The following is a 12,545-nucleotide window of genomic DNA, read 5'->3' as shown; positions in this document are numbered from 1 at the left end:
ACAGCTACCTCAGAGCATGGAGCCTGTTTCAGATTCCGTATCTCCCTCTCTCTCTCTCTCTCTCTCTGACCCTCCCCTGCTCACGCTGGCGCGCTCTCTCTCTCGCACAGAAATAAATTTAAAAAACATTAAAAAAATTTTAAATAAATTAAAACATTATACTATATTTATCGAATCAGATAGGTATTCTAAGGGTCATTGTAATGTTTTATCACAACAGCAATAAGATACATTTGAAGTCAAATATATATGGCATTTTGATAAATCAAATCATCCTTAAAACTGATATGGTATAGTTATTCTAATGCTTTTTAACTTTTTTTGTTTAGAAATCAATCATCAAATGCATTTAGAAATTCATGTGTTATCATTCTTAGAAGAAATTAAAGCTACTAATTTATATAATTTATCAAAAAATCAGATGTTCATATTTTATTGTGTATCTCATTAAAAAGACTAATACATATCTGTAAAGTGTAAAATACATTTGCCTTTCTGTAAATAACTTAATAAAGGAATGTATTTCCTGAAATACCTTTACTTTGAAAAACGCAGTGACTTTATTTTGGCAATAAAGACATTAGGTTTTATTTAGTAGAGTAGTAATCTACACAAGAATGGCCTGGGAGCCTAGAAGAGTTAGTGTAAGTCTGCTACGGTGATTTACTTACTCATACAATCTGACCCAATCTAACTTCTTGCTCACATAATCTGGCTAATATGCTGAAACCTTTTTTACTTCTTTCGAGGGGCTTACCTGAGAAAACCTTGCTACCCAAAATCAGTCTCGGCAACTTAGGAAGCAATAACTGAAGACCCACATACAACAAACATTCACACAAATACCTTCAATACACTGAATAACAACACCATTAATAATTTACCATGGAACATAAAGAAATCGTGTGGCTTAGCCATTTATATGCATTAGGGTAACGTGGCAACAAAAGCTCTGTATGTTTCTTAACACAATAAAGCTAAAGGGTCCATCACTGAGTGAGCCTGATGATATTCTGGTGATATTTTGATATGACTCTCTAAGGTGGTGCATTTTAATGTTGAATGAACTATAAATCCAGACTAAGTTCAGTGACATATCCTATGAATAACCCTTTTGATTCCTGGGAGATGGGTGATTAAAAGAAATTGTTTTTTAAATAAAGACACTTCATAGCTATCAATGATGTTTTAATCAAGAAAATCCTGGCAATTCTGAATGTTTTTGACTTAGAAACTATCTCAGGGTTTATATATATATTTTTTTTTTTACTTCTTAGGAAAAAAATTGTTGACGTTCCATTTTCTTACAGTGTCCTAACACTGACATCTTCTGACTACTGAGGAGAACTACATATCTCCTTAAAATATTTCCCAGTCACTAAAGCTTTTCTTTGCATCCACTTTATTTAAAGTATGGAAGAAATTAACGTTTGTTGAATGATGATAATGTAATGGACATTTCAAATATTATCCCGTTCGATCTCTTAGCAACTTATAAAAGAGAAACATTACAGGAGGTAATTTAAGACATAAAAAATAAAATCCTTATCAACAAATGATGCAATTAAATTAAAGAACTTTTTTAAAGGCTCACTGAAGCTTCTATTAAGACTTTATTGATAAGTTCAGCTGGGGGTAAACTGGTGGCCACCGACTGGTGGCTCAGTCGGTTTTAAGGGTCCGACTTCGGTTCAGGTCATGATCTCACAGTTTGTGGGTTCAAGCTCCGCGTCAGGCTCTGTGCTACTTCAGATTCTGCGTCTCCCTCTTTCTCTGCCCCTCCTCCACTCGCACTTTAGCGTCTCTCTCTCAAAAATAAACATTTAAACAAAATTTTTAAAAGGGAGTTCGGTTGGGTTACGGTAAAATATTTTTAAAAACAATGAAACTGTATTGATTTGAAAGTTTTAATTTGATATTAGGCTATCCACAGTAGATAAACAGGCAGCAGAGCATAGGCTCAGGGGTCAAATTTTGACTCGGCTACTTATTTGCTAGGTGACCTGGAGCATATTACTTAGCCTCTCTGTGCCTTAATTTCTCCATCTGTAAAACAGGAATGATAATGTACTTACTTCATAGGGTTGTTATGAATATTGAATGAGTTGATATTTGTAAAGTACTCAGAACAGTGCCTCGCACTTAGTACATGGTATGCAAGTGTTTTGATAAAATGTCAGAATTTATATGCTTTTATTTTACTAGTTGATCAAATAAATATCAAAATCTCATTCATTAGCCAGAAGTTCTAAAATTTCCCCCACATCATCACTCATTCATCAGGTTTTCTCTACTAACAAATTTTATTGAGTGCCTTTGTTCAAGATCCTATAAACTAGAGGACACTTGAAAATAAATGTCAGAATGTACATATAATTGCTGATCTGTAAAGATCTGGGATAAACAGGGTTTACACCATTACTGACCAGGGTTCTGCTTGAGAGTGTTTTTCTTTTTTTCCCTATGTCTTTTATTTCTTCATCACCTCTCATACTGACCAGGTAACATGAAGCACAATAAAAGGATTCAGTAATTATTTGTTGAAGGATGAAACTTTTCACAGACTTGCTATGACACATAACGTTTTTGTTTTGGTCATATGATACTACTTCCAAATATGTTCTATTCCCATGTAAGGAAACAGAGCAATGTGTATAGATAACCACTTCTACCAAACAGAAAAACATGAAATACAATCCTATCCATTAGTGATATAAACTTCAAATTACCTATAATTTAGCAGAGAACTATGTTATTTACATAAAATTATTATTATTAGATAAAAATTAGGCTTCAGGGAACAGAGAAGTACACAAGGACAACAGAATTTGCTATTCATGGGGCAGGAAGCTTTCCTGCTCTGTTCATTTGAGTCAAAAAGTCCAATAATGGATTCTGACCAGTATTGAACATTATGCTAATTCCACAGGCATCTACAAACACAGCAGACTTTAACCACAAGTGAGTAATATGACAATATTTACAAAGGTGTACTCAGTAAAGTTTCACTAAAACCCTGCTAAACTAGAAATCTGAGATAATTCCGACAGTCTAAGCTTTTAATTTAGCTAAGATAAAAGAGTATCTTAAGAAATTTACTAAGGTAGCAAGAAGAAAAAATGGGGGACACTTTCAAGAATCTTTAGAGTCATGTAAATAGGATTTATTTTGACAGAAACAGTTATATTCTAATGGCAAATATGTGTGAACTACATATTGAAACAAATCTAATTAAAGACCTTTTCTAAGTAATTCTTTGAAGACATTACGCCATATGGCTACAATAAGCAGTATAGCAAGCATTCATCTTTCTTGTCAAGTATTTGGTAAAGCACAATTCAGACTGATCTACTCACCCTTAGTTCTTCTTAAGTACTGAAATTTTATCTATTTAACTGGATCATAGTATTTATACTTATGCATGTGGGAAGTCAAGACAAAATAACATATTTACTATACGTAACTAAAGTCTACCTTAACACAAAACTGATAAAATCGAAACTAGTAATTACAAAGCAAATTTTGCAATTTAATAAAGTACCTTGAAATATTCTTTTCTAATCTGTTTGCTCCGCCTCCTTTCTTCACTCTGCCAGATTATAGGTTGAGATTCTGGCCACTGCTGTTCATCTATTTGATCCTTCTGATTTTCTAAGGGCTGTAATGAGACAATTTCTTTTAACTAAATAAATAAATGAGAACAAAATATTAGGTATAACAGTAATTCATTCTCTTCTTACCTGCCATGTGAGAGGTGATAATGGTGAATTAACTTCATCCGCTGAGACACTACAAAATTAAAGATGCCTTAATAATTAAAATATTTAGAATTGCTCTGAAGTATTTATAATGAGCATTATAAAGTTGTCTCTCTTGCTCATTTTTTAGCAGAAATATAAAGAATTTACCCATGTCTATGGTTTGAACTAATACCATAAAACTTACTTGACAAAAACATATGTACATTACCAATCAGTTATATTCCTTTAAAAAACATTAAAACGAGTTTACTTAATATCATTCCATGCACAGAACTACTCTAAGGACCTTTTTTAGAGGCCAAAAGAAATGTGATACCTAGACATACAATGAAAACCCAGAATGTTTCCTGTATTAAACCATTACCAAAAACAAACAAACAAACAAACAAAAACCGAGTAAGTTTTTATACAAATTTCTTTTGTTTAAATGCCAAAGCGATTAGGGGAGTAATTCTTTCTTGACTAGTGAATTACTGAGTTATGAACCTCTAACCCTGCATTCTGACACACAGGGGCTACGGCAGAAATTCTTTCCATCTAGTTTTCTGGGGAAAAGTAGACCATGCATGCTGGCGTTAGGTAGCCACTTTGAAGAAGAAGTTCCTTTGGAAAAAATACACAAATAAAATTCCCACAAGAGCTATTATTATTCAACACTGTTGTAGAACTTCTCTACACTACAGTAAGAAAAGAAACATTTACAAATTAGAGAAAAAGCAATTTTCAAAATTTATAAGAAAACATGATTATCTAAAGGGGGTAAAATTTATTCTTTTTAAGAGAATGTTACCAGTTATAAAAATATATACAAAACTTAATAGCTTTCTCATGTATCAATTATAACAAACTATAAAATATATTAGGAAAAAACCCATTCATAAAAGGAAGGAAAATCAAAAGTACTAGGAAGAAACTGAACTTAGACATGCATAAGACCTACGTGAAAAAAAAAAAAAACTACCAATGTCGGGGCACCTGGGTGGCTCAGTCGGTTAAGCATCCGAGTTCAGCTCAGGTCATGATCTCTCGGTTCCTGGGATCGAGCCCCATGTCGGGCACTATGCTGACAGCTAGCTCAGAGCCTGGAGCCTGCTTCAGATTCTGTGTCTCCCTGTCTCTCTGACCCTCCCCTGGTCACGCTGTCTCTCTCTCTCTCTCAAAAATAAATAAAGCATTAAAAAAAAACCTACCAATGTCTAGTAAGGAACATGAATAACTGGAAAGTTCGTTAGACAGAAAGACTAAATATTATAGGTGTAATTCCACTTCGAATTATTTGACCACTGAAATAAACTATAATAAAAAAGCAAAGTATTTTGGGGCTTGTATTAGAAATATGATAGGGGCACCTAGGTGGGTCAGTGGGTTAAGCGTCCAACTTTGGCTCAGGACACAATCTCGTGGTTCACAAGTTCGAACCCTGCAACAAGCTTTATGCTGACAGCTCAGAGCCTGGAGCTTGCTTTGGATTCTGTGTCTCCCTCTCTCTCACTCTGTCCCTCTCCTGCTTGTGCTCTGTCTCTCTCTCTCTCTCTCTTTCTCTCAAAACTAAACACTAAAAAAATTGTTTTAAATAAAGAAATGTGATAAAAGAATTTCAAAATTAATTTGGAAGAACAGATGATCAGGAAAAGGTATATAATAAAAGGGACTTCCCCAGTAGGAAATTCCATATATTCTACCAAATTAGAGTAATTAACTACTACTAGAACCAGAATCTATAGATTTTCCAGTGGAAGACAAGTACAGAACCACAAATATAACAACTTTTGGTTTAAAAATATGAACTTTACAATCACCGCAGAAATGATAGGTTAGGTAGCAAATAGTGTTGAGACAACTGGTTAACCAATTATAAAATACACACAGAAAGAAAGAAAAACAGGAGGAGGAGGAGAAGGAGTGGAAAAAAGGAGAGAGGGAGCAAGAGAGGAAAAATAAAACTAGACACCTTACCTCTTATCAAATACCAAAATTAATGACTAAAAGATTTAAATATAAATAACGATAACATCATGTAAGTATAGGAAAAATATGGGCAGTACAAGTTTTTAAATATTGGAACAGACAGGGTATATGGAAGAAACAATTAAGCTAAATATTGACAAAACACACAAAATGTAGGAATTAGACTTTGCTTCTGGCCAAGATACAGTAACAGTGATCAGATGTATACCCTGACTAAAAACACCAGAAGAACAGACAAGATATATAAAATTCTACCTTCTAAGACCCTGAATACCAGGCAAGGGGGCGGGGAGCCATTTTTTTCCCTTACAGATGGGTAACAAACAAGGCAAACCCCATAGATGCGTCAGGCTGATGCAGAAAGAGAGCTTCCTGGCTTCAGCCCACAGGCGAGGAACCAAAGCACAGCCCAGGGGCTCCCTGAAGGGAGGAAACAGAGCTGGGACCCAGAGTGAAAAAGGCAGATGGGATTAACAGGACAAAGTAATACAGAAAAGAGCAAGGCACAGAGACAAAACTTAAAGAGCTCGACAAATTGTCTTCAAATTTTCAAATTCCTCAAGTGTTCAACTGAGTACTGATCACTGATCTTTTGTGTGATCACTGATCTTATACTAGGCAAAGTAATGAATCACCAGAAAGATCAGAATAATTCTCAAAGTCACAGAGGACTAGAGTAATACCAGTTCCCACGAGACAGACTGGAAAAGCATATGGTGGTTCATGGAGCATCAGCTGGAGTACTAAGAAAGAATGGATAAAGAGACGAAGTGGGGGAGGCATCCTCTTTTATGCAAGTTGTTCAGGGAACCCTTTGCTGCTGATGAAGTGACATTCGAGCAGAAACCCGACAGCAAAGCAAACGGCTTATATGGTTACCTGGGGGAATCATTCCAGGCAGAGACAAAAAGCCTTGAGGGAGCGGAAAATGCCTGGCATACTGAGATTCAACAAGGAGGCCAGTCTAGCTAGAGAAGAACTAACTGACCAGGAAGACAGAGGCAAGAGAGGAAGACAACAGGGAGCCAAATAATATAGAGGTTTCTAAGTCCTTAAAGGACTCTGGTTTTTATTCGGAGTGAGAAGGGAAGTCATTAGGGAATTACTTATAAAGGGTGATGTGATCTGACTTACATTTGAAAGAATACCGATCTGATGCTTTTTTGAAAAACAGACTAAAGGAAAGCAAGGGCGGGAGACCTGTTAGGAGGCTACTATGATAAATGAAGTAAGAGAAGGCTACGGCTAGGGCTAGGTGTGGAGGTGGTAAGATGTGATCGGATTCGGGGTATATTTTGAGGGTAGAGTCAAGAAAATTTGCTAATGGATTAGATATGTCATGTGAAAGCAAGGGACAAGTTAAGGCTGACTCTGAGGTTTTCGAGCTGAGTAACTGCAAGGATGAGTTGACATTTTCTGAAATGGGAAAACATACAGGAAAAACAAGTTTAAGGGGTACAAGGAGAGAGATTAAGAGTATGGCTTTGGAAAGCTGAGTTTTATATTCCTGCTATACACCCAAGTAGAGGTGCTCACTCGCACACACGCACGCACGCAAATATTCATGCACACAGATGAACAAAGGGCCAAAAGGGGAAAATACCAAAATACCATGACTTGTCACCTCTAGAGAGAGGGATAACAGGTGATATTTATTTATTTTTTCTTTGTGTTTGCTAAATTTTGTAATTTTTCAACAATATAGCTATACTAATCTTATAATCAGGAAAAAATAAAATTTTGTTTTTGAAGAAAAAATTGAGTGTTCTGAAAATGAGGAAAGTGGAAGTAATAGTTCTGTGAAGGAGAGGGCAGGATTAGACATCACAGTTTTGAGGTTTGAGTAACTGGGGCTTTCTCAAGAGAATGTTTGGAACCTGGGGAGGAAGCATAAGACGGAAATGAAAGGAAGTGCCAGGGAAAGTGATACCACAAACTTTAAGGAGAGCAAACATGTAAGAAAAACACAATCAGTTTTCAAAAAGGGAGGGAGTGGGTTAAATCCAATTACTGAAATTTAAGTAGAGGAATGTTTCTAGCCCGGAGTATAAAAAGTCACCTTAGGGGCGCCTGGGTGGCTCAGTCAGTTAAGCATCCAGTTCTGGATTTCGGCTCAGCTCACCATGTCACAGTTGTGAGATCGAGCCCCTTTTCGGGCTCTGCACTGGCATGGGGACTGCTTGGGATTCTCTCTCCCTCCCCCTCAGTCCCTCCCCAGCTCACTCATGCTCTCTCTAAATAAATAAATAAGTAAACTTATAAAACAGTCCTGTTACACTTGAACTCAGAATTCTGAAAGCCTGAGTGACAAAAAGAAGGGCAATCCCAGTAGAGAAACCAGGATATAGAACACAGAGACATGAAACCAAGCTAGAATAAAGAAAAAAAGGACTGTTCCTAATGGCAAAAGGGGCCAGTGCAGAAACTCCCTGCAGTCTCACAGATTAAGTGAAACATTTTCAGCTTTCTCCTGAAAGTTATAGAGAACCAGGAGAAGATAACAAACGGCGGTCACCCAGTAGGCGGGTTTTAGAGCCATCCCTCTTACATCAGTGCAGAAGACAGATTTAAAGGCAGGCAGAGGCGAAGAGAGGAGCTGTGTCTGGTGACTGCTTCAGTGATCCTGGAGGAAGAGGGCGGGGCCTACACCAACACAACCGGGCTAGGAATGGAGAAGTTGTGCTTGGGTGCAAGTACCGTCAAGAAGCTATCATTTTCTGTGACTGACCCGACTGGGAGGGGTGCATAAGAAAGAGAAGTTTCCACTGATTTCAAAGTTGCTGACTTGGGTGACTAAGTAGTGACACATCCATGCAGGCACACCCTATAGAAGAAGTAACTTTGGTGGGGGAAAAGTTCACTTTAGACTGTGAGGTATCCAGGAAAGATATCAGCGGGACATGAGGATCTCAAGGAAGTGAAATGTTCTTGTTACCACATATTAAGATGTGGGGTTCTGGAACCAGACAACCTGGGCTTGAATCTCCACTTACTAGTTGTGTGACCTAGTAAGTTATGGTGAGCAATTTGTGTGAGCAAATTATGGTAATTTCTGAGCCTCAGTTTTCTCCCCTACAAAATGGGGTGACAACAGTAACAGTAAGTAACAACTGTTACCACAGTAACTCTGTGATAACTTCATAGAGTTAATATGAGGATTAAGTGAGAAAAGACATCTGACACATCAGAACGGTTTGTATATGACAAGCATTCAAGAACTGTCCATTCTGTATCTCTATACCCGCCCTACCCCCAGCCTTGGACCTTTATACTCCTATAGAAATGACCCAGGCGTTGAGCCTGATGCAAATTTTCAAACTGCCAAAAAGAAAAACTAGAAACTTTCAAAGTCTTCTAGTTCTCTGGAATTCATATATATTAACTTAGACCCTATATTCATACAGAAAAATTTACTGAAACCTACTTGAAATGAAATGAAAAAGAGAACGGTAACAGAGAATAAACATAAGGATGAAGAAACACATTATTCCTGGCAGTAACAGCAATCCAACACATGGTTTGCTGAATTACTAAATGAATAAATGATTCTATCATCAAGACAAAACGCAGGTATGAGCACAAAAAGAGATCAAATAGGCATTTTTGGATTTGATAATATCAGAAGTAAATTTAACTGGTGCTGTAAACACATTCCATCATTAAATTATCTAGTTCCATTAAATTTATTTCATTTACTCAATTAAAGCCCACATACGGGAACATCACTGTTAGAGAATCAAGTTTTGTTACAAAATACTAAATATAAGGACCAAGACATTTATATACCTCTTTTCGCATTCCACAGTTTGTTTTGGCTTGTTTCTTGGGACAGAAGTAGAATGATTAAGAATCCTAGAAGTAAATCAATACATTAATTTCAAAATACATGGAAAGGTATTTTCTTTTTACACACGATAGAAAAGATCTCCATAATAAACTGCATCTGGTCCGTGAAGAGCTCTGCTAGAAAACAACGTTTAAATATTATTTAGATCTAATGCCTAAAAGCACACTGGGTATTACAAGGGAATGAAGCTCACCAACTCTTCCATGCATCTTCTTTTATAAACCCTTTCTTCAGGTTCAGATATCTTCTAACCATGCTATTGCCCTGTATATCTAACTTTTGGCCAATACAGAAGATAAACAGATACGGGTTGTTTAGGTACCATCATGATTGATTTCATTTTCCCAGCACAGCAAGTGACACGAGTTATGTTGATGTAACAGATGTACATTTTCCTAAAAGCCAAATAAATCTTAATTCTAAATGCAAAGCCATGTGAAGTTCAATTCCTTAAAAAAAAAAAAAACAACAGCTAAAAAGTTTATTACACTTTTAATATCTAGATGAAATGGTATTTGAAGAAAACAGAAAAGGAAAAGAATGATAAAGCATTGTATGAGAGAACTATTTGTCCATAATTTCATAGAATTCTAAGCATTCATCTCAAAGTCAAAAGTAATGAATTAACATATCTCTTTAGCATAAATCACTAACATACTTAAGTTTTTAATATTTCTCTATTTACCATAATGTAACTTCTCAATTTTAAAGTTTAGTCTTATAAAGAATAAAATATGTCCTTTATTCGCAAAGTTTTGGAAGTCAACTATCAAAATGTAGAGGAGAAAATCATTTAAAATTAAAACTACATATTAACTACTAAAATATACCATAAGCTAAGGATAAGTTGGTAACTAGAGAAAGATGGCTGACATGAAGAAACCAATTTCTATGACCCCGGTTCCTCACTAGCTTGGACGTATTAAAGCCTCCCTAGGGGAAGTCACAGTGAGGGGCAAAGGACAAGTAGCACAGGCAAAGCAGTGTAGCTTTGCACCAAAGAATTTCGACATTAATGACCTCTTTATTCCTCTTAGCATGGTCAAATACTAAAATTGCATTCAATCCCTAAATGCAAAAGAATCAGGGTAAAAAACTATCCAAGACTATAAGGAAAAAAATACATCTTTAAAGAGTGATTTTTAGAAAAGAGATGGTACATCCTTATAGAAGATTACTTCTGATTTTCTTGGACTCACTCAAATTCAAGTATTGTAATAGTAAACAAAAATTTTAATTATCTCTATCTAAGAGATGTGAGCAATGGAAACGTATTTTAGAAAAAGGGAAGAGATAATTTAGTGGGGAAAATGCTACATTCAGCATAAAAAAAATTCTGAGATCAATTTAAGTTCGGCCATTAACAGAACAGAACTGGCCAAAGATCTAATTAACACTGTCTATACATTTTAAAAGTAAAATGTGCTCCTTACATTATGACCAGATACCATAAATAGTTTAACGCCTTCCAACGCAAATAATTATTACATTACTGTCACTGTATATTAATGTGTATCTTAAAAGATCTATATGCATATGTGCTAACATCTGAAAAGGGAGATGAAGAGAAACGTCAGACATAGATTGCTTTTGCATACATCTAAAAAAATAAATAATTAAAAAATAAATAAGTGAAAAAAATAAGTAATTTAGAAAGAACATAACTAAATTAGTAGTTCCTATTAGCTTTAAATTTATCTCCTCTTCAAGCAATCGCTTAACTAATAACAGTATTACTGAGTACCTACCATGTACAAGGCACAGTGCTAGGTGCTATTTTGTACAGATTACAAAACTATCACAAAAAACAAAGACCTAGGAAACATCATTTGATGTTGTTTCTATGCTAAAAAGAATAATTCAAGTCATAGGAATAGATAAAAAACTAATACAGTAGTAGAAAACTGAAAAATATAGAAATGATACATATGACAATGTTAAAATCTAAAATTACGTACCCAGGTGCTAGTCTTAACACAATCAGAGAAATATTGTCGCGGGTTCTTTCAAAATCAATATTCTATGCTCATAATGATAAAAACAATTATTTCACCTGCCAGGTAGAAAAGACAGAAACTCAACTATTTCCTAAGCTACACAGAGCAGGTGATGGCTTGCTTCATCAAACCTCTTAAACCATGGGGGTGATCAATACTTGGATTATACTGGAAGGGGAAAGCCATACACAACCTCTCACAAGTAGCCAGTATAAAAAAGGCCCATTAGAAATGAATCACAGGAAGAGATTCGAAAATAAATTTCACAGAAAAGGGTGACAGAAAGTTATGGTAAAAGAAAAACGTGAACTGCAAATGAGGATGCATTAGATACAGAAGGAGCAAGGATGAGTGACACTTTCTACTATGGTTTGTAACTCTGTAAACATAGTAGCTGCACACAAAAAAATATTTAGTAATTATTTTTAAAAATAGTGGCCCTTAAAACCATACATCTGCAATTTGGTAAGTCTTAACAGTCATTTTTTTCAAAGCATACCTAAGCAAATGCCAGTATACTTAAATGTCAAACATCCCAAAACATGGTCATGTGAGTCACAAACATTTATTGCTTTGATTAGGAGAAACAAAATACTTAATTTAGTCACCCATGTTAAATGTACCAAAACTATTCTTTACATTTTGTCAAAGCAAAAAAAAAAAAAAAATGAAACAAAAACACTCAGATCTTCTTTATTATTTCCAAACTATAAATGTGGTACTCTCACTACATGAAGATGCAAGAGCAGCTGACCGTGAGCAGCGCACAGAACTTCTCCTGTATTAAAACTGGACTTGCACTGATTTTATAGTCATTCATATAATGTCTTTCTTATCGCCAATGGCATGTATCTGGAGAAAGCCTAGCCAGAGGGAGAAATCCTCCCTGACCAAGAAACAGACCAAAGTGAACCTGTGACCTTCAAATCATCATGCTGATTTAATCAACCGTTATGTGATTCCATCCAATTT

General features: G+C 35.6%; 1 protein-coding gene across 2 annotated transcripts in view; it reads right to left on the bottom strand.

Moving 5' to 3' along the window:
• The window catches only part of LRCH2 (leucine rich repeats and calponin homology domain containing 2), a 91,459-nt gene that overhangs the window by 24,026 nt on the left and 54,888 nt on the right, over window positions 1-12,545 (bottom strand). For both annotated transcript variants that reach the window (XM_039256081.1, XM_039256083.1), the window contains exons 12-14: window positions 9,516-9,581; window positions 3,741-3,789; window positions 3,542-3,658 (exon numbers count right to left, since the gene is read on the bottom strand). In XM_039256081.1, the coding sequence (XP_039112012.1) occupies window positions 3,542-3,658; window positions 3,741-3,789; window positions 9,516-9,581 (232 nt within the window). The remainder of the gene's footprint in view (window positions 1-3,541; window positions 3,659-3,740; window positions 3,790-9,515; window positions 9,582-12,545) is intronic.

Source organism: Hyaena hyaena, unplaced genomic scaffold (assembly GCF_003009895.1).
Source record: "Hyaena hyaena isolate Hyena2069 unplaced genomic scaffold, ASM300989v1 scaffold_556, whole genome shotgun sequence".
Classification (NCBI taxonomy): Eukaryota; Metazoa; Chordata; class Mammalia; order Carnivora; family Hyaenidae; genus Hyaena; species Hyaena hyaena.
This window is presented reverse-complemented; position numbering and strand designations above follow the sequence as displayed.